The sequence below is a fragment of the Hibiscus syriacus genome, unplaced genomic scaffold (assembly GCF_006381635.1).
Source record: "Hibiscus syriacus cultivar Baekdansim isolate YM2019G1 unplaced genomic scaffold, ASM638163v2 tig00110198_pilon, whole genome shotgun sequence".
NCBI lineage: Eukaryota > Viridiplantae > Streptophyta > Magnoliopsida > Malvales > Malvaceae > Hibiscus > Hibiscus syriacus.
In genome coordinates, this window is record NW_024062623.1 from 919,316 (window position 1) to 941,540 (window position 22,225).

General features: G+C 31.2%; 2 protein-coding genes across 3 annotated transcripts; one reads left to right on the top strand and one right to left on the bottom strand.

Moving 5' to 3' along the window:
• The first annotated feature begins 13,335 nt into the window (after window positions 1-13,335).
• LOC120218550 (transcriptional corepressor SEUSS-like) lies at window positions 13,336-20,223 on the top strand. 2 transcript variants are annotated; one of them, XM_039215473.1, is made up of 10 exons: window positions 13,336-13,584; window positions 14,033-15,333; window positions 15,415-15,534; window positions 15,770-15,818; window positions 16,033-16,247; window positions 16,338-16,406; window positions 16,752-16,849; window positions 17,086-17,179; window positions 17,550-17,619; window positions 19,070-20,223. In XM_039215473.1, the coding sequence occupies exons 2-10, from the start codon at window positions 14,344-14,346 to the stop codon at window positions 20,035-20,037; spliced, it is 2,673 nt and encodes an 890-aa protein (XP_039071404.1). In that variant the 5' UTR covers window positions 13,336-13,584; window positions 14,033-14,343; the 3' UTR covers window positions 20,038-20,223. The 2 variants fall into 2 exon arrangements, with proteins under 2 accessions (XP_039071404.1, XP_039071405.1); XM_039215474.1 differs by having other exon boundaries at window positions 13,359-13,468.
• Window positions 20,224-20,249: 26 nt separating this feature from the next.
• On the bottom strand, window positions 20,250-21,034 carry LOC120218551 (thioredoxin M-type, chloroplastic-like). The gene is made up of 2 exons (XM_039215475.1): window positions 20,775-21,034; window positions 20,250-20,701 (listed from the first exon to the last, which is right to left on the bottom strand). The coding sequence occupies exons 1-2, from the start codon at window positions 20,980-20,982 to the stop codon at window positions 20,382-20,384; spliced, it is 528 nt and encodes a 175-aa protein (XP_039071406.1). The 5' UTR covers window positions 20,983-21,034; the 3' UTR covers window positions 20,250-20,381.
• Between the last annotated feature and the right edge of the window lie 1,191 nt (window positions 21,035-22,225).

A 22,225-nucleotide genomic window follows, 5' to 3' on the forward strand; every position in this document is an offset into this window, starting at 1 on the left:
CACGAGTTTTTCAAATTTTAGATTGTGAACATATGTCTTCAATTATTTAGATATTAAATTTTTAACGTGCACTAATCGATTGGTTGAGTATAAGTTTCTTATATGTGCGTTGTCATTCAATCTGACTTATGCTCGTGGTCATGTAAATACATGTCTTTAACACATATTATGCGTGTGTGTTTTTAACAAAATTCATATATAAAAATATAAGATTATCATATATAAAATTCACATATTATATACCAAGTTCGAATAAAACGGAAACAATGGTTACATATATTAATATCCAAATCAAACTTCGGATTTATATTCAATATTCGAGATCCGAAGTAAAAGTTTCGAATCTCCAATATCAATACAGTTAAAACATTATCAAAAATTATGTATTTATATACTCAAATGAATGGTAGTGATTAATAACTTCGAGTATAGATCGTAAAACGGACATACATAAACGAAAAAAAAAATTCTTTTCGAGCACGATTTGATAAATTTTTGTATTTAATACATTTGACAAAATAAGTACGACGAATTATTCGTTACTTTCGTTATTTTATCAACGATAACAAAACATTTTTTTTATACGTTTGTTATTTCCGTTATCTTATCAGTGACAGAAGAATTTGTTTATATACTCGACAAAATATTAATTATTTTCATCAACTTTCATCAACAACAAAAAGAAATTAGGGTAAAGTAAATAAATGATCATTAAATTATATTAAAATAATTTTTAAATTACTAAAATTTTAAAAGTTATAGAATGATGACTAAATCTATAACAAAATTTGGGTTATTTTAGTTATTTTATTAAGGATTAAGAGATTTAAAATGGTAAAATTACGGAACGCGTTAATAAAGAAGGTTAAAGAAGAAACATTATAAAAACTACAAACACTAAACAACATATTCGCTCAACATGATGTCCGAATACAAAAGCACAAACAACATAGTAGTGAAAAGTTGTAACATATTAAGGCAAAGCTATAGCTTCACATTATGAACTGATCAAAGCAAATTTAGCTAATTAAGCTGGCCATGGGAATGGCGCTTTGCGTTGAGTTGCATCTGCTGCTCTCCATCAGATTTGGTAGCTGAGGTGCTTGATTCTCCCTTTGACATGCCCTAAATCCCATTACAACAAACATTAGTGTTATACTAGACGAAGATAATGACAGCGAAAACGATCGTAAAACAAAAGAAAGACGTCGAGAATTTACGTGAGAAACCCTAAATGAGAAAAACTATGGATGAGTGAGGAGAACTTATAATCAATGTCTTATGGTAAACTGATTGAGTTGTAACCCCAACTTTTGACTGTATCAAATGAAATTCGAGTCATGAAACTCTAATAATGAGATGTATAAGGTTCATGATATTCCATACCCTCTGGAGTTTCATTTGGAATATTATTGAACGCATTTCCAGTGCTGCTGCCTGTAAATAAACAAAAATGAAAATAAAAGGAATACAGTCACGATATAGCAGAATATATATATATAATAATGGGGACCTGAGCCTGTTTGTATTGATTCATAGGTTGAGGTTGTTGTATAAATGGCAGCTTTCCAGTATTCTTCAGAGGAGCTTGATTTTCCATTGGGAACAAGGAGAAATGAAAGTTGCAGTCTTTGAGGTGCAGATGTTAACTTAGAAGAGAAGGTGGCCATCTGCAACTAAAATTTTTTCAACTCTATACGCACTTTACTGACACCCTTGTTTTTGCTTTTGTCTCCTTTATCAACCCTGTAACCGATGCCCTTTTTTTCTTCTTCCTTCCTAAAGCTACTTTTTAGGGTAAGCTATTTTTTTATTCTATTTTGTTACCTAAATTTTTTTTCTTCAAAATTATACCTAACGTTTAGTTTAGGTTTCAATTTGGTATCCACTGTTAAAAAGTTAACAGAACCATAGATGTGGGATTCTTTTATATTTTTCAATGATGATGTGGCATTACCTTATGGTGACACGTCACACGATTACTGTTGAGTTTTTAACGATGGGATATCAAATTGAAACCTAAACTAAACATTATGTATGATTTTGAAAAAATATAATTTGGATACCAAAATGGAATAAAAGCAACATTTTAGGTACTAAATGTGTAATTTACCATTTTTATTGAATTTCTCCTTTCAAAATAGGGTAAACTACATGTTTAGTACCCAACTATCACTTTTGTTCCATTCTTGTCACCCAATTATTTTTGTTAAATCATAACTTTCATTTTTTTTAAATCATATATTGTTAAAAAATTAATAGAACTACCAACGTGGTATTTTTATTTTTTTCAATGATGATATGACATTACCTTATAACGACGACGCAACGCATCACTGTTAATTTTTAACAGTTAGTGACAAAAATTAAATTAAAACTAAATGTTAGATACAATTTAAAAATTAATTAAGTAAGTAATCAAAACGGAACAAAAATAATAATAAGGCTACTAGACATGTTGTTTACCCTTCAAAATATCATACCATCTTAGATCAACATCGAGTCGGGTCGAGATAAAGCAAAAACAATTGAATCCTTCTTAACCCTAAACATTAAATTGTAATTAATAATGAGATAATATTTACCTAATATTATTTAATAATATAAAGAAATTTTTATAAATAGTCTAGGATGATTATAACAATGTAAATCTATTCAAAAAAAAATTAGTTATTGACAACACACGTGTTATAGATGTAACTACCTAAATCCATAATATCTACGGAGAACAACATCTTATGTTACCACTGAAACTGCTCAATGGGTTCAAAAACTTATTTATTTTGTTTACATAGAATACTAAAATTCGAATAAAATTAAATGTTGTAAACATTTAGATCTAAACTCGAATTTACAAGAAACCACTCTTAGAAAATAATTCTATAAACCGAGCAAAACTCGAACTAAAAGAACAATCTATAATTAAAATATTAAATCTTTAACGATAACATAATCAGATACATATATTATACGATCTCCATCATTGGTTCAAACTCGTCTACAAACCTTCCAATCTTCCCAAATCTTAATCAAAATTGTTGATGTGAACAAATTTATCTTGTCGGTCGTTGACAATTCATCCCTTTTGATTTGGATGGAGAACCACAGACAATGAGAGAACAGTCATTGGTTGGTGTTTTCCTGTGAGAGAGAGTTGGTCATAATGAAAATGTATGGGTGAAGGAAAACGAAATGACCAAACCCTTTTCAGTTCTAGTAGTTGGATATTTATAATGTTTCTAGCTAGTGGTGCCAAATTATAGGATTATTATCGTTATTCGTTGGTCAGTAGGCTAAAAAATATGATAGTCAGATTATTGAATTTCATTTTGATATGTCACATGGACCTGCCAATGATTTTGGCTAAGTATTATAGCTGACTTGGAGGCCTGCACCAGAAAGATGTGTGCTCCTTGAAGGCTTGGTAAGTGAACGAGCATGTTTAAAGATCTTGACCAGCGGAAAACTAGCAGAGGTTATTCTCCGAATGTATAACAAAAACTAAAAGTTAAAACTTTTTTATATGTGATTGTTAATCATCATATCGACTTGAAACCAAACCATGTTAATCTTCTATCCAAACGAAGTCTTATCACCACTATGATTGATTAATGACGACTCTATTCCTTAGAAACTTGCCAATGTCAAGATGAATAGCTTTCATTTTCTCTGCTATTTTATTTACTTATTTGATTGTTTTTATTGCTTATTATTTGTTGTTATTGGTTGTTGTGGTTATGAATCGTGATTAAATGGGATTGGTGATGGTGGTTCGAGTTGATTTGGTCGTGGATAGTGGTTATGGTGTTTGAGACTTGGATGAAATGATGATAATGAATTATTCATCGATCGTGTGAAGATGATGAAACTATTAAGTGTGAATGAGATTGTGTTTAGAGGCGACGACGTTTAAAAGAACGTCGGACGGTGATGGTGTAAATGAAAGGAGGTCGACGACTATTAATTTGTCTAAGAAACTTAGGATTTGAGGGGAAGAAGATTACCTTAACATGTCATGTCAGTATTTCTTAATAATAGTTGTTGATATTGACAGTAATGAGAATAAATTAAAAGTTCAATGATTATATTAAAAGTTTTAAATGATTGGTGATCAAACTGCAAGTGCCCTAAAAGCTTGATCGCTATTTAATATGGTTTGTCCTTAAATAAATTGGAATAAAATGGGCTAAACTCAAATAGGGTATGAATTCCAACGACAATGTGGGTCTATGATCCGAATGCAATATAATGTGAAGAAAACGAAGTTTCCCCCTCTATCCTCTTAAGATCCAAAAATTGGAAAACCAGAATTGGTTGTAACGGTCCAATTAAATTAAATAAGTTAATAGAATAAATTATGAATTGTAAATATAAAATATAAAATAAACATTACAAATATTTATAAAAAAAAAAGTTAAAAGGAACAAATGGTTACCTCAAATTCCAAGATTTCTAAAATCAATAAATATTTTGTTTAGAGAAATCAAAAAGGAAATATCGTGTGGTATTGGTTTATCCTTTTATGCAGTGGTGGCATAATCACCGTCGATAAGAAAATCCGAATCCTATACGACAGATAAGATCACGTAGTCCTCCCCGCACACTAACGTCTCACTGCAGTCACCGGAGAAGAGGGGAAAAGGAACGCAAAACTGGGTGCAGTGCGGTATAGTACGTTTTATTCTTATTACGCACTCTTCTTGTTGCAGCCCACAGGATTATGAATTAATTTAAATCGTGAATTAATTCACATAACTAATTTTAAATGATATAATCTGAATTAAATTAATTATTAATTAAAAATCTGGAGTTTTATCTCATTAAATTTGTTATACCTCCTCAAATCTTGTACGCACCTCAATACTTCCGAAAAATTTAGGAATAGTTATTTCGTATTCGGATAAAAGATCTCATATGCCTACTATTTTTTGAGAATTCGTGATTTTTGTATGATCTGTAGAAACTAAATCTATTGTGAATTAATCATATTTATCCAGTCTACTAATCTCATGGATAATAACAATGACTATATGACTGACATCGATATCAAAAATCATTATAAAAATTAGATTTAATACAAAAATAAATACATGAACTATATACAAAGTTAACTTTATATGTCTAAAGATTTTTTTTGCTTGAAATAGGTGTCTAGCGTTATACTTTTATATGTATAAATTTACGAAAATACCTCAAAATTCTCAAACCCCTAAAATAAATCTTTTTTGCTGTCAACCACCACCAACGTCGTCGGCATAGGTTGAAACCACCACGTTGTTTACTAGCTGAAATCTCACGCTATCAACTGAACAGTGAAGCAGAACGATGATGCACAATGGGTGAAAAATTAATGGTCGAAACCCTAAGCTATCGTCAGGGTTCATCTGTTTGTCATCAGTGTTTGTTCATCTATCGTTAGGGTTCTTATGTCTCGACGGAAGGACAAGAAAGAGGTGGGGGATGGGAGGGAGAGAAAGCAGTGGGCGAACGAGACTTCATGGGGAAGGGACGATGCAGGTGAGAATTTTTTTTTGAAAATAATATTTTTATTTTTTTAAAAATAAAAAATACAAATGTGACATGCGTCTCTTAACATGGATTTTATAACCATTGACACCTAAAAGTGTAATGAAAAAAACGTTATATACTAAATTTAACGAAAAATTCTTTAAATACCTAAAGTTAACTTTATATATAGTTTGAGCATTTACATTTACGTTAAGCCTAAAAATTTTTACAATAAAAAGATTTGGACTCTCCCCTTTTAGTCATCCCCTTCTACAAACTTATGAATATAAATTTTTTAACACCGATAAAAAATCACCCGACTATATCGAGGGATCAAATGGTATAGTTCTTTTGTTGGTAGCTTGGAGGATTAGAAACATGACTATTTGTTTTCAATTGGCTGTTTTTGCATTAATTGCTACTCCGTCAATCTTACTGATTAGTGTACACGTTGTATTTGCTTCTCTTGATGGTTGGTTGAGTAACAAAAATATTGTATTTTCCGGTACATCTTTATGGATTGGATTAGTTTTTCTAGTGGGTATCCTTAATTCTCTTATTTCTTGAATCTATCCATTCTATATCCAAAAAATGACCCCACGATTTTTCAGATTTTGAGACACATTCAAATTCAATATTCAATAATAATAATATAGAAGTATAAGTTGCCAAAATGAAAAAAAAACAACAAAGTAGAGGGGAGGGATCCGTCAACTTCTGTAATATGTAACTTTGTCCAACTGTCATCTGCTCTCAATATTAGGCCCTCTGCCTTTTAAACGGCCGTTGTGCCTTTTTCTCTCAATAAACGGTGCCCTTTTCCGTCAATTTCTACGTAACACGTGACTAGACCTCCCCTCCCATGATACATCATCATCCATCATACAACATGTCATCTCCATCATTCTTCTTCTTCACACATTATAAACCACAACATGATGATGATGATGAGATCATGAGATAATGGGGAATATAACCATGTGGGATGTCGCGGTGTATGGGTATACCGTATAAAGATTCATATGATACATGATGGCATGTCATGGTTTGATGATGGATTTATTTGTGGTTAGGGTTTTCCTTTTGTCCAGCTATCCAAAATGGCGTCACTTCAGCTCAAATTACATTTATATCCTTATTTTCCTATATATTACCATCTTATTCATTCATTCCTCAATATATTTTCAGTAATATTCCTTTTTACAAGTACCCATAAATTAATTGTTTTTAAAATAATAATTAATGAAATTTTAATTAATTTATTATTATTTTAATATTCAAAATATTATAAATATAAATATATTTAAATATATACATATTTTATTTGAAGATTTGAAAATAATTAATTAATCTTTATTATTAATTAAAATCCCAAATTTTAAATGACGAGTTTTAAAGCCATCATTATTGTTTTTAATATAAATATTGATTAATATTAGAGATTACTGAAAAATAATATATATATATATGCTATTTTATTTAATATAGAATAATTTCAAAAATTAACTAATTTTTAGAGAACGATTTAACGACATGTGTATATTTTTTTATACTAAACATTGTAAAGTAATATTTTTATTAATAAAATCTCAAAGAAAGAAAAGTATCAAATATTCCATTATAATTATTTTACCATAGTTATCCTTCTCATACTATCTTCTTCAATATTTTTACAGTAGGTGAACGATATTTAATTTAATTAAAAAATTGTTTTTATTAATTTCAAGTTAATTAAATTAAATTGATTTTTTTTTATTTACAAGTATAAGTTATATTCAGATTTATCGCTTTGAAAAATTGAATTTGATTATTTTATAATTTAATCTTTAATTTTCTTATTTATTCGCTTTTCCTTATGTTAGTTCGTTTTTTATCAAACATAAACCATACATTCCTAAACCATTGTAGAATACCTATGAGACTTCAGTTTCTCATTTTGAAAACCAATTTTCTATTTTTTTCTAATTTAATCTATCGATTTTGTATAATTTTCTTATTTCTTCAATTAATATTTTATTTTAAGTTTATGTTTTGACCAAATTTAAACCATGTGCTTAGCTAACACTATAGAATATCTATGCAACTTCAATTTTTATTAGTAATACAAAATTATTCTTTTTCTTCAGTTTATTCTTATTTTATTCAATTTGATCATTGGATTAATTTTTCATTATTTTTTCTTCTTATTAATTCCTTTTACTCTTGTATACTCGTCAATTTTCTTCACAAGTGTCTTATTTTAAAATAACATTATAAATATATTTTAGATGTTACTTAATTTTTAAAATAACATTAAAAATTTTATTTACACATGTAAAAAAAAATATGAATGAATATATATGCCTATCTTATATGATTATAAAAAATCATTTAAATTAAAATAAACATATACCATAATATTATAAAAATTATAATTATTTTTAAAAAAAATTTGATTTCATAAATTTGATTTGACTAGAACTTTATAAACTACCTTCAACTCGAATTTTTTTTAAATGAATTTTAAATTATAAAATAAGACCCATAAGCTAATAGGGATTTGTTCAAGTGGTAAATCATTTGATATCGTTTAAGTAAAGTCTCGAGTTTAAGTCTTTATGTATGTAGAAAATCTCTACTGAGAGATTATCCGTCAAAGTCAAGTGTGCGATGCGAGTTAATACGAATTAATTAAGATAAAATCTTAAAACCGAAAAGGTAATAAAAAAAATAAGATTGGTCAATTTAACAAATTTAAAATAATTTTAACTCGATTTGATTCTACTCTATTAAATACTCCGCTTTAATTAAAACATAAATTCTCGGGTGATTTTCCCCAAAAATCACCCTACATCTATATATTTTCCTGTCAGACACCGTTCAGCCTATATTTCCTGATATAATATCTTTTGCAAAAAGGAACGCCCCTGCACCGCGCTGTACACCACGTGTGGTAAAGCGCACCCATGCAATGCGCATTGTTAAACATGTAAAAAATCAGGATACTAATTTTGTAAATATTTTAAAGTGATGCCTAATATGTAATTAATTTATATTATGGTGATATTTGTGTAAAAACGCCAACTTTATCTATTTATTTTTTGTAATATTATTTTTAACAACAATTAATAATGTTTATTGACTTTTAAAATTAATTGTTTAAAAATATTAAAATAAACTTTTAATTACAATTGAGAGATCAAATGAATTATTATTCACTTTTTTTAAAAATAAAGAAAAATGTAATAAAAATGAATTAAAAATAAATAAAATTCAATAAAAATATAGTGTAAAGCTAAAAATATCACCTATTTATTTAAAATATTCTTTATAATATTAATTTTAAAAAGTATTAAATAAATATTAAATTTTAGTTTTATTAAAAATGAATAAATATTATTAACTGTTGTTAAAAAAATAATTAACGACGAGACAAAACAATTTTTGTGAAGATTGAGAAGAAAATATCAACTCTTTGATCGGATGTTTATTCGTGGTACAATTGAGTTGATATTTAGACAACAGTTAGACAATTTTAAGTTATTGACTTTGTACGATCGAATTTTCATTCGATTCCAGTAACTTTCCACACCTACGACTGCTTAACAATCATAAACTTGACTAAAATAAACTTTTAATTACAATTGAGAGACAATGAATTATTATTCATTAATTATTATTTTTTAACAACAGTTAATAATGTTTATTCATTTTTAATAAAATTAAAATTTAATATTTATTTTATATTTTTTAAAATTAATATTAGAAATAATATTTTAAATAAAGTGGTTATATTTTTTTAGCTTTACGTTATATTTTTATTGAATTTTATTCATTTTTAATTCATTTTTATTTATTTTTAAAAAAAAAGTGAATAATAATTAATTTGATATCTCAATTGCAATTAAAAGTTTATTTTAATATTTTTAAACAATTAATTTTAAAAGTCAATAAACATTAAATGTTGTTAAAAATAATATCATATATATATATATATATATATAATTGGCGTTTTTACACATATATCACTCTAACAGAAAATAATTACATATTAGACATCATTTTAAAAATATTTATAAAATTAGCACCCTGATTTTTTACACGTTTAACAAAGCGCGTTGCAGGGTGCGCGTCTTACCTTACGTGGCGCCAAATCAGCCTAAAACGTGTTGTATGGGCGCGATTTACTGCAACGGCTGTTAGATTAAAAAATTTAACATAAACAGTATCTTACAGGGAAATACATAGGTGTAGGGTGATTTTTGTGGAAAATGTAATGTTAACAGTATATTTATTCTTTAATGATGAAGAAATATTTTGAAAAAGCTGATTATACGGCACAGGTGTTGCCACGTGTAGGATAGAATAAATGCTAATAATTGCTTTGCTTCAGAAGAGGCATGAACTATCTTAATCGTAAACTGTTAAGAGATTGAAAACAGATATGTGGATCAGACGGTCTACAATCCATTGATCGATGTACGGAATTCCTCTATTTTGTTTTCTTTTTGGAACATTCCCTTCGATGGTTCAATGCCATCCATTCAACAATCGTAGGTGGAATCCAAAACATATTAAATATTCATATATTGCAATTTTATAAAGGCTTTTATCTTTTTATTTTTTAATAAAAAATATATAAGTCATACTTTGCATTTAATTTGAAGGTTTAAAAGAATTTTTTTGTTTAAAATAGATATTTATCGTTTCTGATATTATTATTTTAAGTGTATATGACAAAATAATTATTAAAAAATTATTAATAAAAGTTATATTATTTATTAATTTCTTAAAAATAATATTTTTGATTTATCAATAGTGAATAATAATATATATGAATTTAATATTAATATAATAGTCTAATAATATTTTTAATAAAAATCCTTAAAATATATTTATTAATATTTTAAAAAATATAATATAATAATTTTATTTTAATATATATTTAATATAATATATAATATTTTTATTCTAATAGAATATACTAGTCTTAATATTTTTATTTATAAAATCATAGAAATAACATTTTAATAATAATATTGACAACAATAATATTAAAAATTTTATTCTAATAATTTTAAAATAATAATATTAATTTTTTTAATAAATAATGTTATTTATTATATTTCATATTTGTAATAAATAATTTCTAGAAAATTTATCAATTAGCGAAAAATGGTTTACACAATATCTTCCAAACACCGTAAAACATTTCCGAAAAATATTTTTAGTGAAACAAACAACCCCTAATTCTTATTTTTCTAATAGTTTGGAGTGATTATAACGTAATATATGTTCAAAATCTTTACTGATGACTTACAACATACACACACCTTACATATATAATTACTCGAACCCGAAATCTTTGGGATAACAACACTATATTTATCTACTAAGGTCACTCGATGGATAAACTTAAATTCGAATATACATATTTATTAAATTATTTTGAATTATGATCAATTTGATATAATACATAAATTTGAAATATTTAAATTGTTATTATACCACATTACATTATCATTTTCATTAAGTTAACAATTAACTCTAAATATGAATGACCGAAACAGAACCTTAGATATAATTTTTAAAAAATAGTTAAATGGAAACAAAAATAAATGAGTGACCAAACATGTAGTTTACCCTAAAATAAATCTCAACTACCAATTAAAATTGTTAAAATAGGGCTGACACTAACTTTACGAAATCTGATTGACTTGACCCTTTCAAATCTTATTGGTTGAGTCATTATATATAGTTAAGACATTTAGTGTATTGTTTGAACATTTGTTTTCACGTTAAGCCTTGATTTTTTAATATATGATTGAAATTAATTTTTTTTATGAATATATTTTTGTTTCTTTAATATTAATTTTTTATTCTATTTATCTAATGATATTAAATTTATGTAAAATTAAAAGAATTATATATTATGGAATATGATCTTATTCTATATATATATATTCTAAATTTTGAATTCAAAGTCAATGTATGAGAGTTGACCCAAAAAATATATAGACGGAGAGGAGTTGGTTATGAGAGTCGTTGGACTGAACATGGGCATAATTAGTTACAATTCAGGTCCAATTAGCCATAAAAATGAATTTTTGATTGGAATATAAAATAAGCTGATTTCTTAAGATAGACATGATATTATAAAATTGTATCACATTATTATTAAAGTAAATAAATATAAAATTAAAACTGATATGATAATACAAAACAATTTTAAATGATATTATCAAAATAATTAAAAATCTAAACTGAAGGACCAGACTGAATTTTTTTCCAAATACTGTAATTAATTTGCAAAAATAGAGATTAAATTAAAAAACATTGTTAAATTTAGAGACGAAGTGATGATCTTTTTCCACTCAAGGATTTTACTTGAAAAATACCTTCTTCCATTTTAAAATTATATTTCAGCGTTTTCAATTGTGCGGAGGAGAAAGGGCAAAGATGTCAAACTGCAATAGAGAAATGAGCAGATATATGGGATATGTGGGCTATATTTCATCATTACAAATGATACAGTTGGTTGCAGCGAAGGATCAGTTGTCGGTTTGTGTTATGGTTTTTTCGTCCTTTCAATGATAATTACTGTATTTATACAATACTACATATCTAAATTTTAATTAATAATAGGCTTAATATTAAAAACGTGTTCAAATTATATATATATATAGTATTTAGATGCTTAACTTTTTTTTGTCAATGTAAGTGCATAATGTTGTCAAAGTTATTGTTTTAAAAACCTGATCTGTTACGATCTTTAAAAAATATTGAAAAAATTATGATTTTTTAACTATTTTTTGTCAATGTAATTTGAGGTGATCTAACTATTTTTTTATTTTTAGAAGTCTAATCAGATTTTTTAAAAAATTTGACGGATTTAATGATTTTTTAACAATATCAAGTAGGATAATTAAAAATATTGAAAAAATTATGATTTTTTTATTATAAATTTTTAGGATGATAATTAAAATTTTAAAAATAAAAATGAATTTATTTAAATTTTGAAATGCCAGTGTTTCTTGGGATGAGTACATGACCCGACCTCGATGAGTTTAGATTCAACTCGATCTTTTAAGTTTTTTTTTAAATTGAGTTTTGGTCGGATCATGTTGGGTTTTTTAGATAATAAGTTTAGACCGGGTCAGGTTTAGGATTAAAACTACTTTACGCAAAAAAATAATATAAATATACCTTATATATTTAAAAATAATTGAAATAATATTTATCAAATTAATATTTTTATAATTATACTTGTTTTAGATAAAGTCAGATCAGATTTGAGTTTTATCTTAAAAGACGAGTCAGGTTTTGCACCCTAACCTGGATCATGTCAACTTTCGAGTGATACTGACGTGTCACCATAATGCCATGTCATCATTGAACTTTTTAAAAATATAACGTCAGCAGTTATGTTATTTTTCAAGTGACCAAATTGAAACCAAAACATATATTAAGTATGATTTTGAAATAAAAAATAATTGAGTGAACACAACAAAATAAAAGTGATAGTTGAAATATTAAACATGTATTTTTACCATAGAAGCAATCATGTAGCACAATTTCCGTCTAAGCATTCACATGCAACGAAACAAGAGCGTCACTTTAATATTTCCCATCATCCATCATGGATGGATGTATGCAGCTGATGCATACATGAGCAATCCCATAATCATCACCATCATCCCATGTAAATTAAGGAATGAATGAAAGGGGGAAAGGAAAATTCAATCTAGTGCAATGCAATTTTGACGTCCGTAAAGGACAATACAAAACACTCTTTCTCTCTCTAGATACACCGAAGCCTAAGAAGAACAGAGCACGTACTGAGACAAGAAATTGATTGAAATAAGTTCCCCTTTTTCTTTTCTTTTATGCTGAAGTGAGTAAAAACCATATTATTTGCTTCAGTTCGTTGAAGCAAAACGTTAAAGAATCGAAAAGAAAGCGAGTTTAAAAGGCAATTTGGGTATGTTTTGATTGAAATCGAAGCTTTGAAGATTTGGGAAACTTTCTTTACTTTTTTTCTTCTTGCTCCTTCGTTGTTGATCTTTTCACAGTAACTCTGGGATTTTTTAAACTCTGGTAAGTCTTCTTAAAGTCTTTCTAGTTTGCTATTTTTCTTTCTTTTTTGGGGTTTAAGCCTGGGTCATTGATTTGTGCTGTTAATGGCTGGATCCAGTTCAGTTTTTTAATGTATTTGGTTGAACATTAGATTTTTCTTTTAATAATGTTGCATTTTTTTGGGGGGGGGTTTGTAGGTTAAAAATTTGAGCTTGGTAAGCTCATTTTTGGGCTTTGTTTAACTTTTAAGTAAAGTTTTGTTGGATTTTGATGAAATTTGCTAGTTTTTGGAGATTTGGGTTTTTCTTTAAGATTTGTGTGGAGTTTGATTTTATGGTTATTGGAATCCAGTGTTACAGTTTTTTGGTTGAAAGTATTAATTATTTTTGAGCTATTTGTTACTTTTTTTCCTGGATGATTTATGTTACAGTGGATCTGAAGATTCTTGTGTTCTTTTTTTTTCCTACAGAAATTCGTGCGAAAGCCTTTCAACTGTTGCTTGTCTGCAATGTTAGAATGCTCAGAATCAGAGCTCCTTGTTGGGGCCGTTTGTATCGTGGAGCAGAAAGCTATATGCTCAGGCACAGTAAGCTGCCAAGTTGGGGATAAACTGTTGAGTTCTTAAGCTGCCAAGTTGGGGATAAACTGTTGAGTTCTTTGTGCTATACGGCTATATTTTCGTGATTTGTTCTGTAACAGTAGCTTATTTTGTCGAATTCATGTTGTTTTAGATAGTTGTTACAGCTTTGTGAGTGCGTTTTAGATAGCGATTCCTGAAACATGGTGCCCTTGGGGCCTTCAACTCCTATGGGTGGTTCACAGTCTGTGCCGCCTTCTCTTTTGCGGACAAATTCGGGAATGTTAGGATCGCAAGGCGGTGGTCTTTCGTCTCAATCTGGATTCTCTTCATTAGTGTCCCCTCGAACACAGTTTAACAATATGAATATGCTCGGGAATGCGCCTAACGTGGTTTCCCTTCTTAATCAGTCATTCGGGAATGGGGGTCCTGGTAGCAGTCAGCGTGGAGGTATTGACTCTGGGGCTGAATCCGATCCACTTTCTAATGTAGGTACTGTGATGGGGTTTAATCCCCCGCCATCATCGTTTGTGCCATCGAACATGGCAAACCCTGGATCATCTGGCCAAGTTCAAGGCCAGCAATTTTCAGACCTGTCCGGTAACCATATTTTACCGGATCAACAGCAGCCCCAACAACCCCAGTCGCAACATTTTCAACATGGTCAACCGGGAATGCAACAGGTCACTGCGCCTCACAATACCCAACAAGGACAGCTACAGCAGCAACAACAACAGTTTCAATCTATTGGAGGAGGGTTGGCTGGTGTTGGGGCTGTCAAATTGGAGCCACAACAACTGGCTAATGATCAGCAGCAACAGCAGTTGCAATCGCCGAGAAATCTTGCTCCCGTTAAATTGGAACAACAACAAATTGTTCCTACAAGAACTTTGGCGCAGGTAAAAATGGAGCCCCAACATTCAGATCAGTCATTGTTTTTGCATCAGCAGCAGCAACAGCAGTTACTCCAAATGTCACGGCAGTCCCCGCATCTTTTGCATCAACAAAGACTCTTGCAGCTTCAACAGCAGCAACAACTTTTGAAATCAATGCCTCAACAAAGGTCACAATTACCGCAGCAGTTTCAACAGCAGAATTTGCCTTTAAGATCACCCGTGAAATCAGCATATGAGCCTGGGATGTGTGCCCGACGTCTGACACATTACATGTATCAGCAACAACATAGACCTGAAGTAAGATATCCATGGTCTAAAGATCTATTTCCACATGCATTGAGTGGCTTTGTGGATTTAACGTTCCTGTTTTTTGTGTAGGACAACAATATTGAATTTTGGAGAAAATTTGTTGCCGAGTACTTTGCACCAAATGCCAAAAAGAAGTGGTGTGTTTCTATGTATGGAAGTGGCCGCCAAACGACTGGTGTTTTCCCTCAGGTCTGCTGCTGATTGAAATTTGCCATGTCTTCTGATTCTGAACCTTATTCAATTGGCATTCTTATGTAATTGAATGAAGTCATTATCTTTAGAACTTTACATATTTGTTTGTTTGCTCACCTTATAGATGAAATTTTCGTCGGGTTTTGGGCATCTTAATATGATTATGTTTTTTTGTTTCTAATAACTAACTATTAATGTAAAGGATAATTAAACTTCCGTATACATGTTACAGGATGTATGGCACTGTGAAATATGCAATCGGAAGCCTGGACGTGGATTTGGTATGCACTTTTCTTCTTTCTTTATTGTTGTTCCTCCTTTTGGGATGTAGTTGGTGAATTAATTTTCCATCATATATTAGTGAGATTAATTTGTATTAGTGCTTCTTGTGGGATGTCAACAAACTTAAAAGTCATAAATTGGTATATTTTGGTTTCTCGTGGCTAATTTATCCATGTCTTCTGTATATCTAATATCTTCCTATTGTGCTTTCAGAGGCGACTGTCGAGGTTCTTTCCAGGCTTTTCAAAATTAAATATGAAAGTGGTACTCTAGAAGAACTTCTTTATGTTGATATGCCCCGTGAGTATCAGAATTCATCTGGCCAAATTGTGTTGGACTATGCAAAAGCAATACAAGAAAGTGTTTTTGAGCACCTTCGTGTTGTTCGTGATGGTCAGCTTCGGATAGTTTTCTCACCAGATCTAAAGGTTACAAATAGAGATAATGGCTTTTTATTGACTTTGAACATTTTGGGGTCTCATTAACTAAGTTTTGGCTCTTTTCATTCTTTTCATCAGATATGTTCTTGGGAGTTTTGTGCTCGGCGTCATGAAGAACTCATCCCTAGGAGATTATTGATACCTCAGGTTGTGATTCTCTATAGCTTGAGAATTTCTGATATATGCTAGTGACCTTATGCATAGTATGTTTGGACTGTATGAAATCTACAAAGATTTGTTGATTGAGTTTAAGAACACGGATCCATCAACTTGTAATATTTCTTTTTTGTTCTGCTTTTAGTATCATAACGAGAAGTTAGGATGTCTTTCTAATTTATGGCCGGCTGCTTGAAATCTTCATTCTGAACCAGTCTTGTAATCTAGAAAATATCATATCAACGATGATACCGAATTATCTTATTTTTCTTCTTATTTCCCTAAATTACGAACGAATTATTTCATTTTTAATGGTTCTAATTTTGATTGGTACAGGTTAGTCAGCTTGGGGCCGCAGCTCAAAAATATCAAGCTGCAACTCAAAATGCATCAACAAATTTATCTGCTCTGGATTTGCAGAATAACTGTAACTTGTATGTCCTTTAGTATTTGTTTTGATAAAGACCGTAAATGCAAAGTCTCGTATATTCTGGTTAGACTCTTGGTCACACATGCACACACACTAGGGCAATGGGATGACAAAATCAACTTGCAGTATATCCATCTACTTCTTTTCTATTTATCAAAATTGAATAATAATAATATTACATGTTTGTTTCACCAATGTTGTGCATGCATGGATTTCTAATTAGCTATGAATGAACTTCAGGTTCGTAGCATCGGCTCGGCAATTGGCTAAAGCCTTGGAAGTGCCATTGGTAAATGATTTGGGTTATACAAAGAGATATGTGCGGTGTCTTCAGGTAATTTCTTGCATTTGCATCTGCTCTACCCTTTTTTATTTCCCCCCAAATTTTGACTTTGCGATATTTTACCACTAAAAATTACCGATTTCTACAATCTTCTTTAGTTCGCGGCTCCACACTGAATGTACTCACATCTTCAACTTGTTCTAGCAAAATTGCACTTTCCGAAGACCAAGTGCAAATAAACTATATTATCGAAATGTGCCTTAACACAAAAAATGTTTTGTTACTATGTTAACGAGTGGCAACCGGAAAAACTAAAACATGAAGATGACTTTTATAGTTGTAACACCTTTTTGAAGAATTTTGCATTTGAAATGTAGTCTCCTCATGCACTATTTCCTTATTTTTATCGCGGTTTTAACAGATATCTGAAGTGGTTAATAGTATGAAAGACTTGATTGATTACAGTAGAGAAACGAGGACGGGACCCATGGGTAAGTTTTGACAAGATCTACCTTGCTAATTTTATTTTATCTTCTCTTCTCATTGGCTTCTTAGTTTTAAATATACTTCTGAACACTTGAAAGTACCGGTCCGGGAATCCTGCAATTGCGCTTCGGAGTTTCTTGTACCCTCCATTTTTGTTTTAGTTTACCTTTAACCAAATTCATGGGAGTTCTATAAGCTGGTTGACTATTAGCTTGTGTTCGCCTAATATTTTCTTACATTTTTTTGATAAAAGATTAGGCCTCATTAAAAACCCCCTTCATACCCTCCATGTTGCGACAGTAACATGAAGGACGTAGGAAGGAGGAAAAGAGTGCCCTTGAACTTTATTAATCAGAACCATAATACACAGCCAAACCATAACCTACTAATGCAGCATAACACTGATACATAAGACTGAAAACAAACCCCCTACGGAAAAAATATAATTTCCGTACATGTTAACATACCCAAAAACATAACCTACAAAACAGCCTATACCATCTTTAGCTAACTTATCTGCTTCCCAATTAGCAGCTCTCAGAACATGCCTTGAGATGATATCTTGTCCTCCCATACGAGTAGCTATGTCCTTCGCCAAGGACTGAAACATAGGGGTGCATAAGTCTGGATTTTTAATCCACTTCAGTGCTGTAGTTGAATCTGATTCTAAAATAACCCTGAGTTAGGGCAGATCCTAATTCTTCAATAAGAATCAGACCTCTCTTAATCGCCAAAAGTTCTGCCATTATAGGAGGACCTCCCCCAACCTTTTCTGAAAAAGATTTTATCAAAATACCTCTGCTGTCCCTAATCAGTCCACCTATACCTCCTTTACCCCAGCCCCTCACCATCGCACCAACAACATTAATTTTAACGAAACCATCAGGAGGATGCACCCAACACGAAGGAGTTGAACAGCCCTTAATCTGTCTTACCTTAGAGTTAGCTAATTTTAAATCTCCCACTAATGAATCAAAAGGGATATGGGAATACTTGAAACTAGCATCAAACCAAGTAGCAGTTCTAAATCGAACAAGAAAGAAGAGTAATACTGCATCCACCTTCCCTTTCTGAAAAATTACCTCATTTCTGCATTTCCAAACAGTCCACATCACTGCCCTTTGGATAATTTTCCAAATATTTGATTTCGGTAGTAAATCATCCCATACAATAATGAAATTAATCATTTTATTTGGAACCACAAAAGAAACATTCCATATATTCAGAAATCTAGACCACAGGCCCCATACTTTCTTACATTTTAGATTTTGCACTGTGAAAGGGTTCTTGGTTTCCGGCTATTAACGATCCGTCGTGTTCATTTAGATATACCATTGAAAATAAGTGTGGGAAATAAGAACTTCACAAGTGTAGCTCCAAATTCATTTGTTCTCATGTTGGCTCTATGATTTTTTTAGCTGGATGGTCGATCTCATATATTTTGTTTTTCCTCAGAGAGTTTGGCTAAGTTCCCTCGAAGAACGAGCACTTCATCTGGTTTCCACGCTCAAGCTCAACAGCCGGAGGAACAGCTGCAACAGCAGACATCGCAACAGCAAATGATGGCCCAGAGCTCTAATGGTGATCAAAGTAATGGCCAAGCTTCTGGGATGCAAGTTGCCGGTAACAATGGTGTGGCTAATATGAATAACTCGCTTAATGTAGCATCTGCAACGGCATCTGCCAGCGTCATTTCTGGGCCTCTACACCATAATTCCATGAGCTCCAGGCAACAGAATTCTATGAATAATGCAAGCAGTCCCTATGGTGGGAACTCTGCTCAGATTCCGTCCCCCGGTTCCTCTACCACAATACCGCAAACACAAATGAATCCTTCTCCGTTTCAGTCACCAACACCTTCCTCATCTAATAATCCTCAAGCTCCAAACGGTGCCTTAGCAGCAAGTCACATGAGTTCCGCAAATTCTCCAGCAATGAACTTGCCCATGCAGCAGCCAGCTCTTTCCGGTGAGGCCGGCCTCAATGAATCGCAAAGCTCTGTTCAGAAAATCATTCATGAAATAATGTCTAGCCAACTTAATAACACCGGTGGCATGGTCGGCACCGGCACTCTAGGCAATGATGTGAAGAGCGTAAACGGAATGCTACCACCAAGCAACAACACAGTTCTGAACTGCGGCAACACTTTGATTGGCAACGGGGCACTCAACAACAATAAATCAGTTAGTGGTGTTGGGTTTGGTTCGATAAGTGGCGGACTCGGCCAGTCTGCTATAGTGAATGGAATGAGAGCAACAATGGGAAACAACCCTGTAATGAACGGAAGGATCAGTATGGCACAGATGGCTCGGGATCAACTCATGAACCACCACCGACAGGACATCGGAAACCAGCTACTGAGTGGACTCGGAGCAGTTAACGGCTTTAATAATTATCAATTTGATTGGAAACCTTTCCCATGAAGAAGGATGATCAACAAGATGATGGGTTCTTTGTTGATTACACTATATATGATCCCTCCCGCTGTGTACTAATTCCAGAGAGAAAGTGAAAAACCATATAGCATAGTGTTTTTATCAATTAAAAAAAGCAACTTTGAAGTTGCTCCAGTTTCCTATTAATTTGTTTCCGATGATCATTTTACTTTTTACGGCACAAGCATTGGGGATGACAGTGAAAAAGGATGACGAATTACAGAACATAGATCATGTCAAGTTGAATGGATGATACATAAAAGAAACTGACATAGCATGGCATGAACATACCATGTAGAGTTCTTACAAGAAACTATGGTTTTGTTTCAAGTTCAGGGATCGATATACTTTTCGATTGTAGCTACAATGGTAGACTTGGGCACTGCACCAATGATGCTCTCTTTCTTCTCTCCGTTTTTGAAGAACAGCACGGTCGGGATGCTCCTGATCCCGAACTTCGTCGGAATGTTCGGGGTCTCATCGGTGTTGAGCTTGTAACAAGTAATTTTACCGGCATACTCTTTGGCTAATTCAGCTATAACAGGTTCAATCACCCGACAGGGTCCGCACCACGGCGCCCAGAAATCGACTAAAACCGGTGTATTACTGCGGACGACAAGCTCATCCCAGTTTGCTTCTGTCACCACCTCAACTGCAAATTGCAGATAAAACTTAGAAACTCTGAAACAAAAGAGCAAATATATAGGGGGTAAAAAGATGCTTACTTTGAGCAACAGCGTCACTAGCTTTGCATACAAGCCTGGAATTTTGGCTTCTACCGGTGACTGATAAAGTGGGTTTATTGAATTTCAAGCCGTCAAACGTGTGCAAATGGATGTTGTTAAGAGATGGAGAATGATGATGGAAGCTTTGGAGCACAGTAGCTCTGGTGTTGCAGACTGAGCTCAACTGGAAATAGGTTTTCAGAGCCATCCTTTGATAATCTCGTGGGAAAGGAAGATGTGGGTTTTTCTTTTTTTATTGTTGCGAAACTTTTGTCGTCTAGCTTTTGGTAAACTGAGAATGTGAGGTCTGGAAAATAGTATCTATTCCATATGGATAACATTCCATCATTTTCATTTTCAGAAAATTGAAAACCATAGCTTTTCCCATTTTTTTTAAAGAATAATAAGAGGTGATTAAAAGATAATATGTGTTCTGAATTTTCTTAATTAATTGACAACATACACACTCTATAGATATAATTATTCGAACTCAAATATGTCCTTTTTTATTTGTGTTTAAATGATTTAAATTCAGTAAGAACATTTCATTTTATCACTGAAATTATTTGACCGGTTCAAATTTGTGTTTAAAATGGTTTATATTTAGGGAGAACAAAGACGAGTCTACATACTTAAGAAAATTATATTAAAAATTTAACAGATGTAAAATTATAAAATATTAAAAACTACGAAATTAAATAATTATTAGAAAGAAGAAAAAAAAGGAAAACTAAAATATACAATAATTCAAAAATTTTAGGAGCGTAATTACATTCTCCAAGACCTATTGATTCATCTTTATTTAATTTAAATATTATTTTAGATTTTAAACTTCAATCTCTATATATTAAATTTGCATCATTAATTTAATATTTTTGGTGCCTCTTCTAGCTTTTATACAGTTTTATTATTGACGGCTAACATAGGAGTTAAAAGAAAAAAATATAGTTTTTCTCTTTTCTATATTTATAATTTTATCCATTTTATTTTTAATATTTATAAATAAATATAAATATAAATATAGAAAACAAAATATATCTTCCCCACAATTTCGTTTTCCATTTGATTTATGTATCAGTCGCATGTTCAAGCCAATGAGAGCATTAGAGAGACTGTCTACTACCAAGTACAAAGATGTAAAGATCTTAAAAAGGAAAATAAATATTTGTTGCTAAAACTCACTCGAATATCCATGTCGAATACTCACACCTAATCCGAGTAACAAGAAGCCAAATTTACAACTGAGTTCATGTCCAGCTGAAGAAACAACTAAAGATTGTAAAAGAGAAGAAATGCCATATGCACCCCCATAAGTTTTAGCCACAATCTCAAAATGAATAGTCCTTCGAATCGGACTTCGAGTCGTTCAAATCCATATCAGCTAAGCACTCTTCTGAAGTAAGGGGAGGAAGTTGCCTGGTTTTGCGTTTTAAATTATGCTTGTGCCACTC

Excerpts from the sequence above, each read along its gene's own strand:
- LOC120218551 (XM_039215475.1), bottom strand. The coding sequence starts at position 20,982 with ATGGCTCTGAAAACCTATTTCCAGTTGAGCTCAGTCTGCAACACCAGA. Across the intron at positions 20,702-20,774 it reads TAGTGACGCTGTTGCTCAAA|TTGAGGTGGTGACAGAAGCA; the intron begins GTAAGCATCTTT and ends TGCAATTTGCAG.
- LOC120218550 (XM_039215473.1), top strand. The coding sequence starts at position 14,344 with ATGGTGCCCTTGGGGCCTTCAACTCCTATGGGTGGTTCACAGTCTGTG. Across the intron at positions 15,819-16,032 it reads GAAGCCTGGACGTGGATTTG|AGGCGACTGTCGAGGTTCTT; the intron begins GTATGCACTTTT and ends TTGTGCTTTCAG. Across the intron at positions 16,850-17,085 it reads TTGCAGAATAACTGTAACTT|GTTCGTAGCATCGGCTCGGC; the intron begins GTATGTCCTTTA and ends AATGAACTTCAG.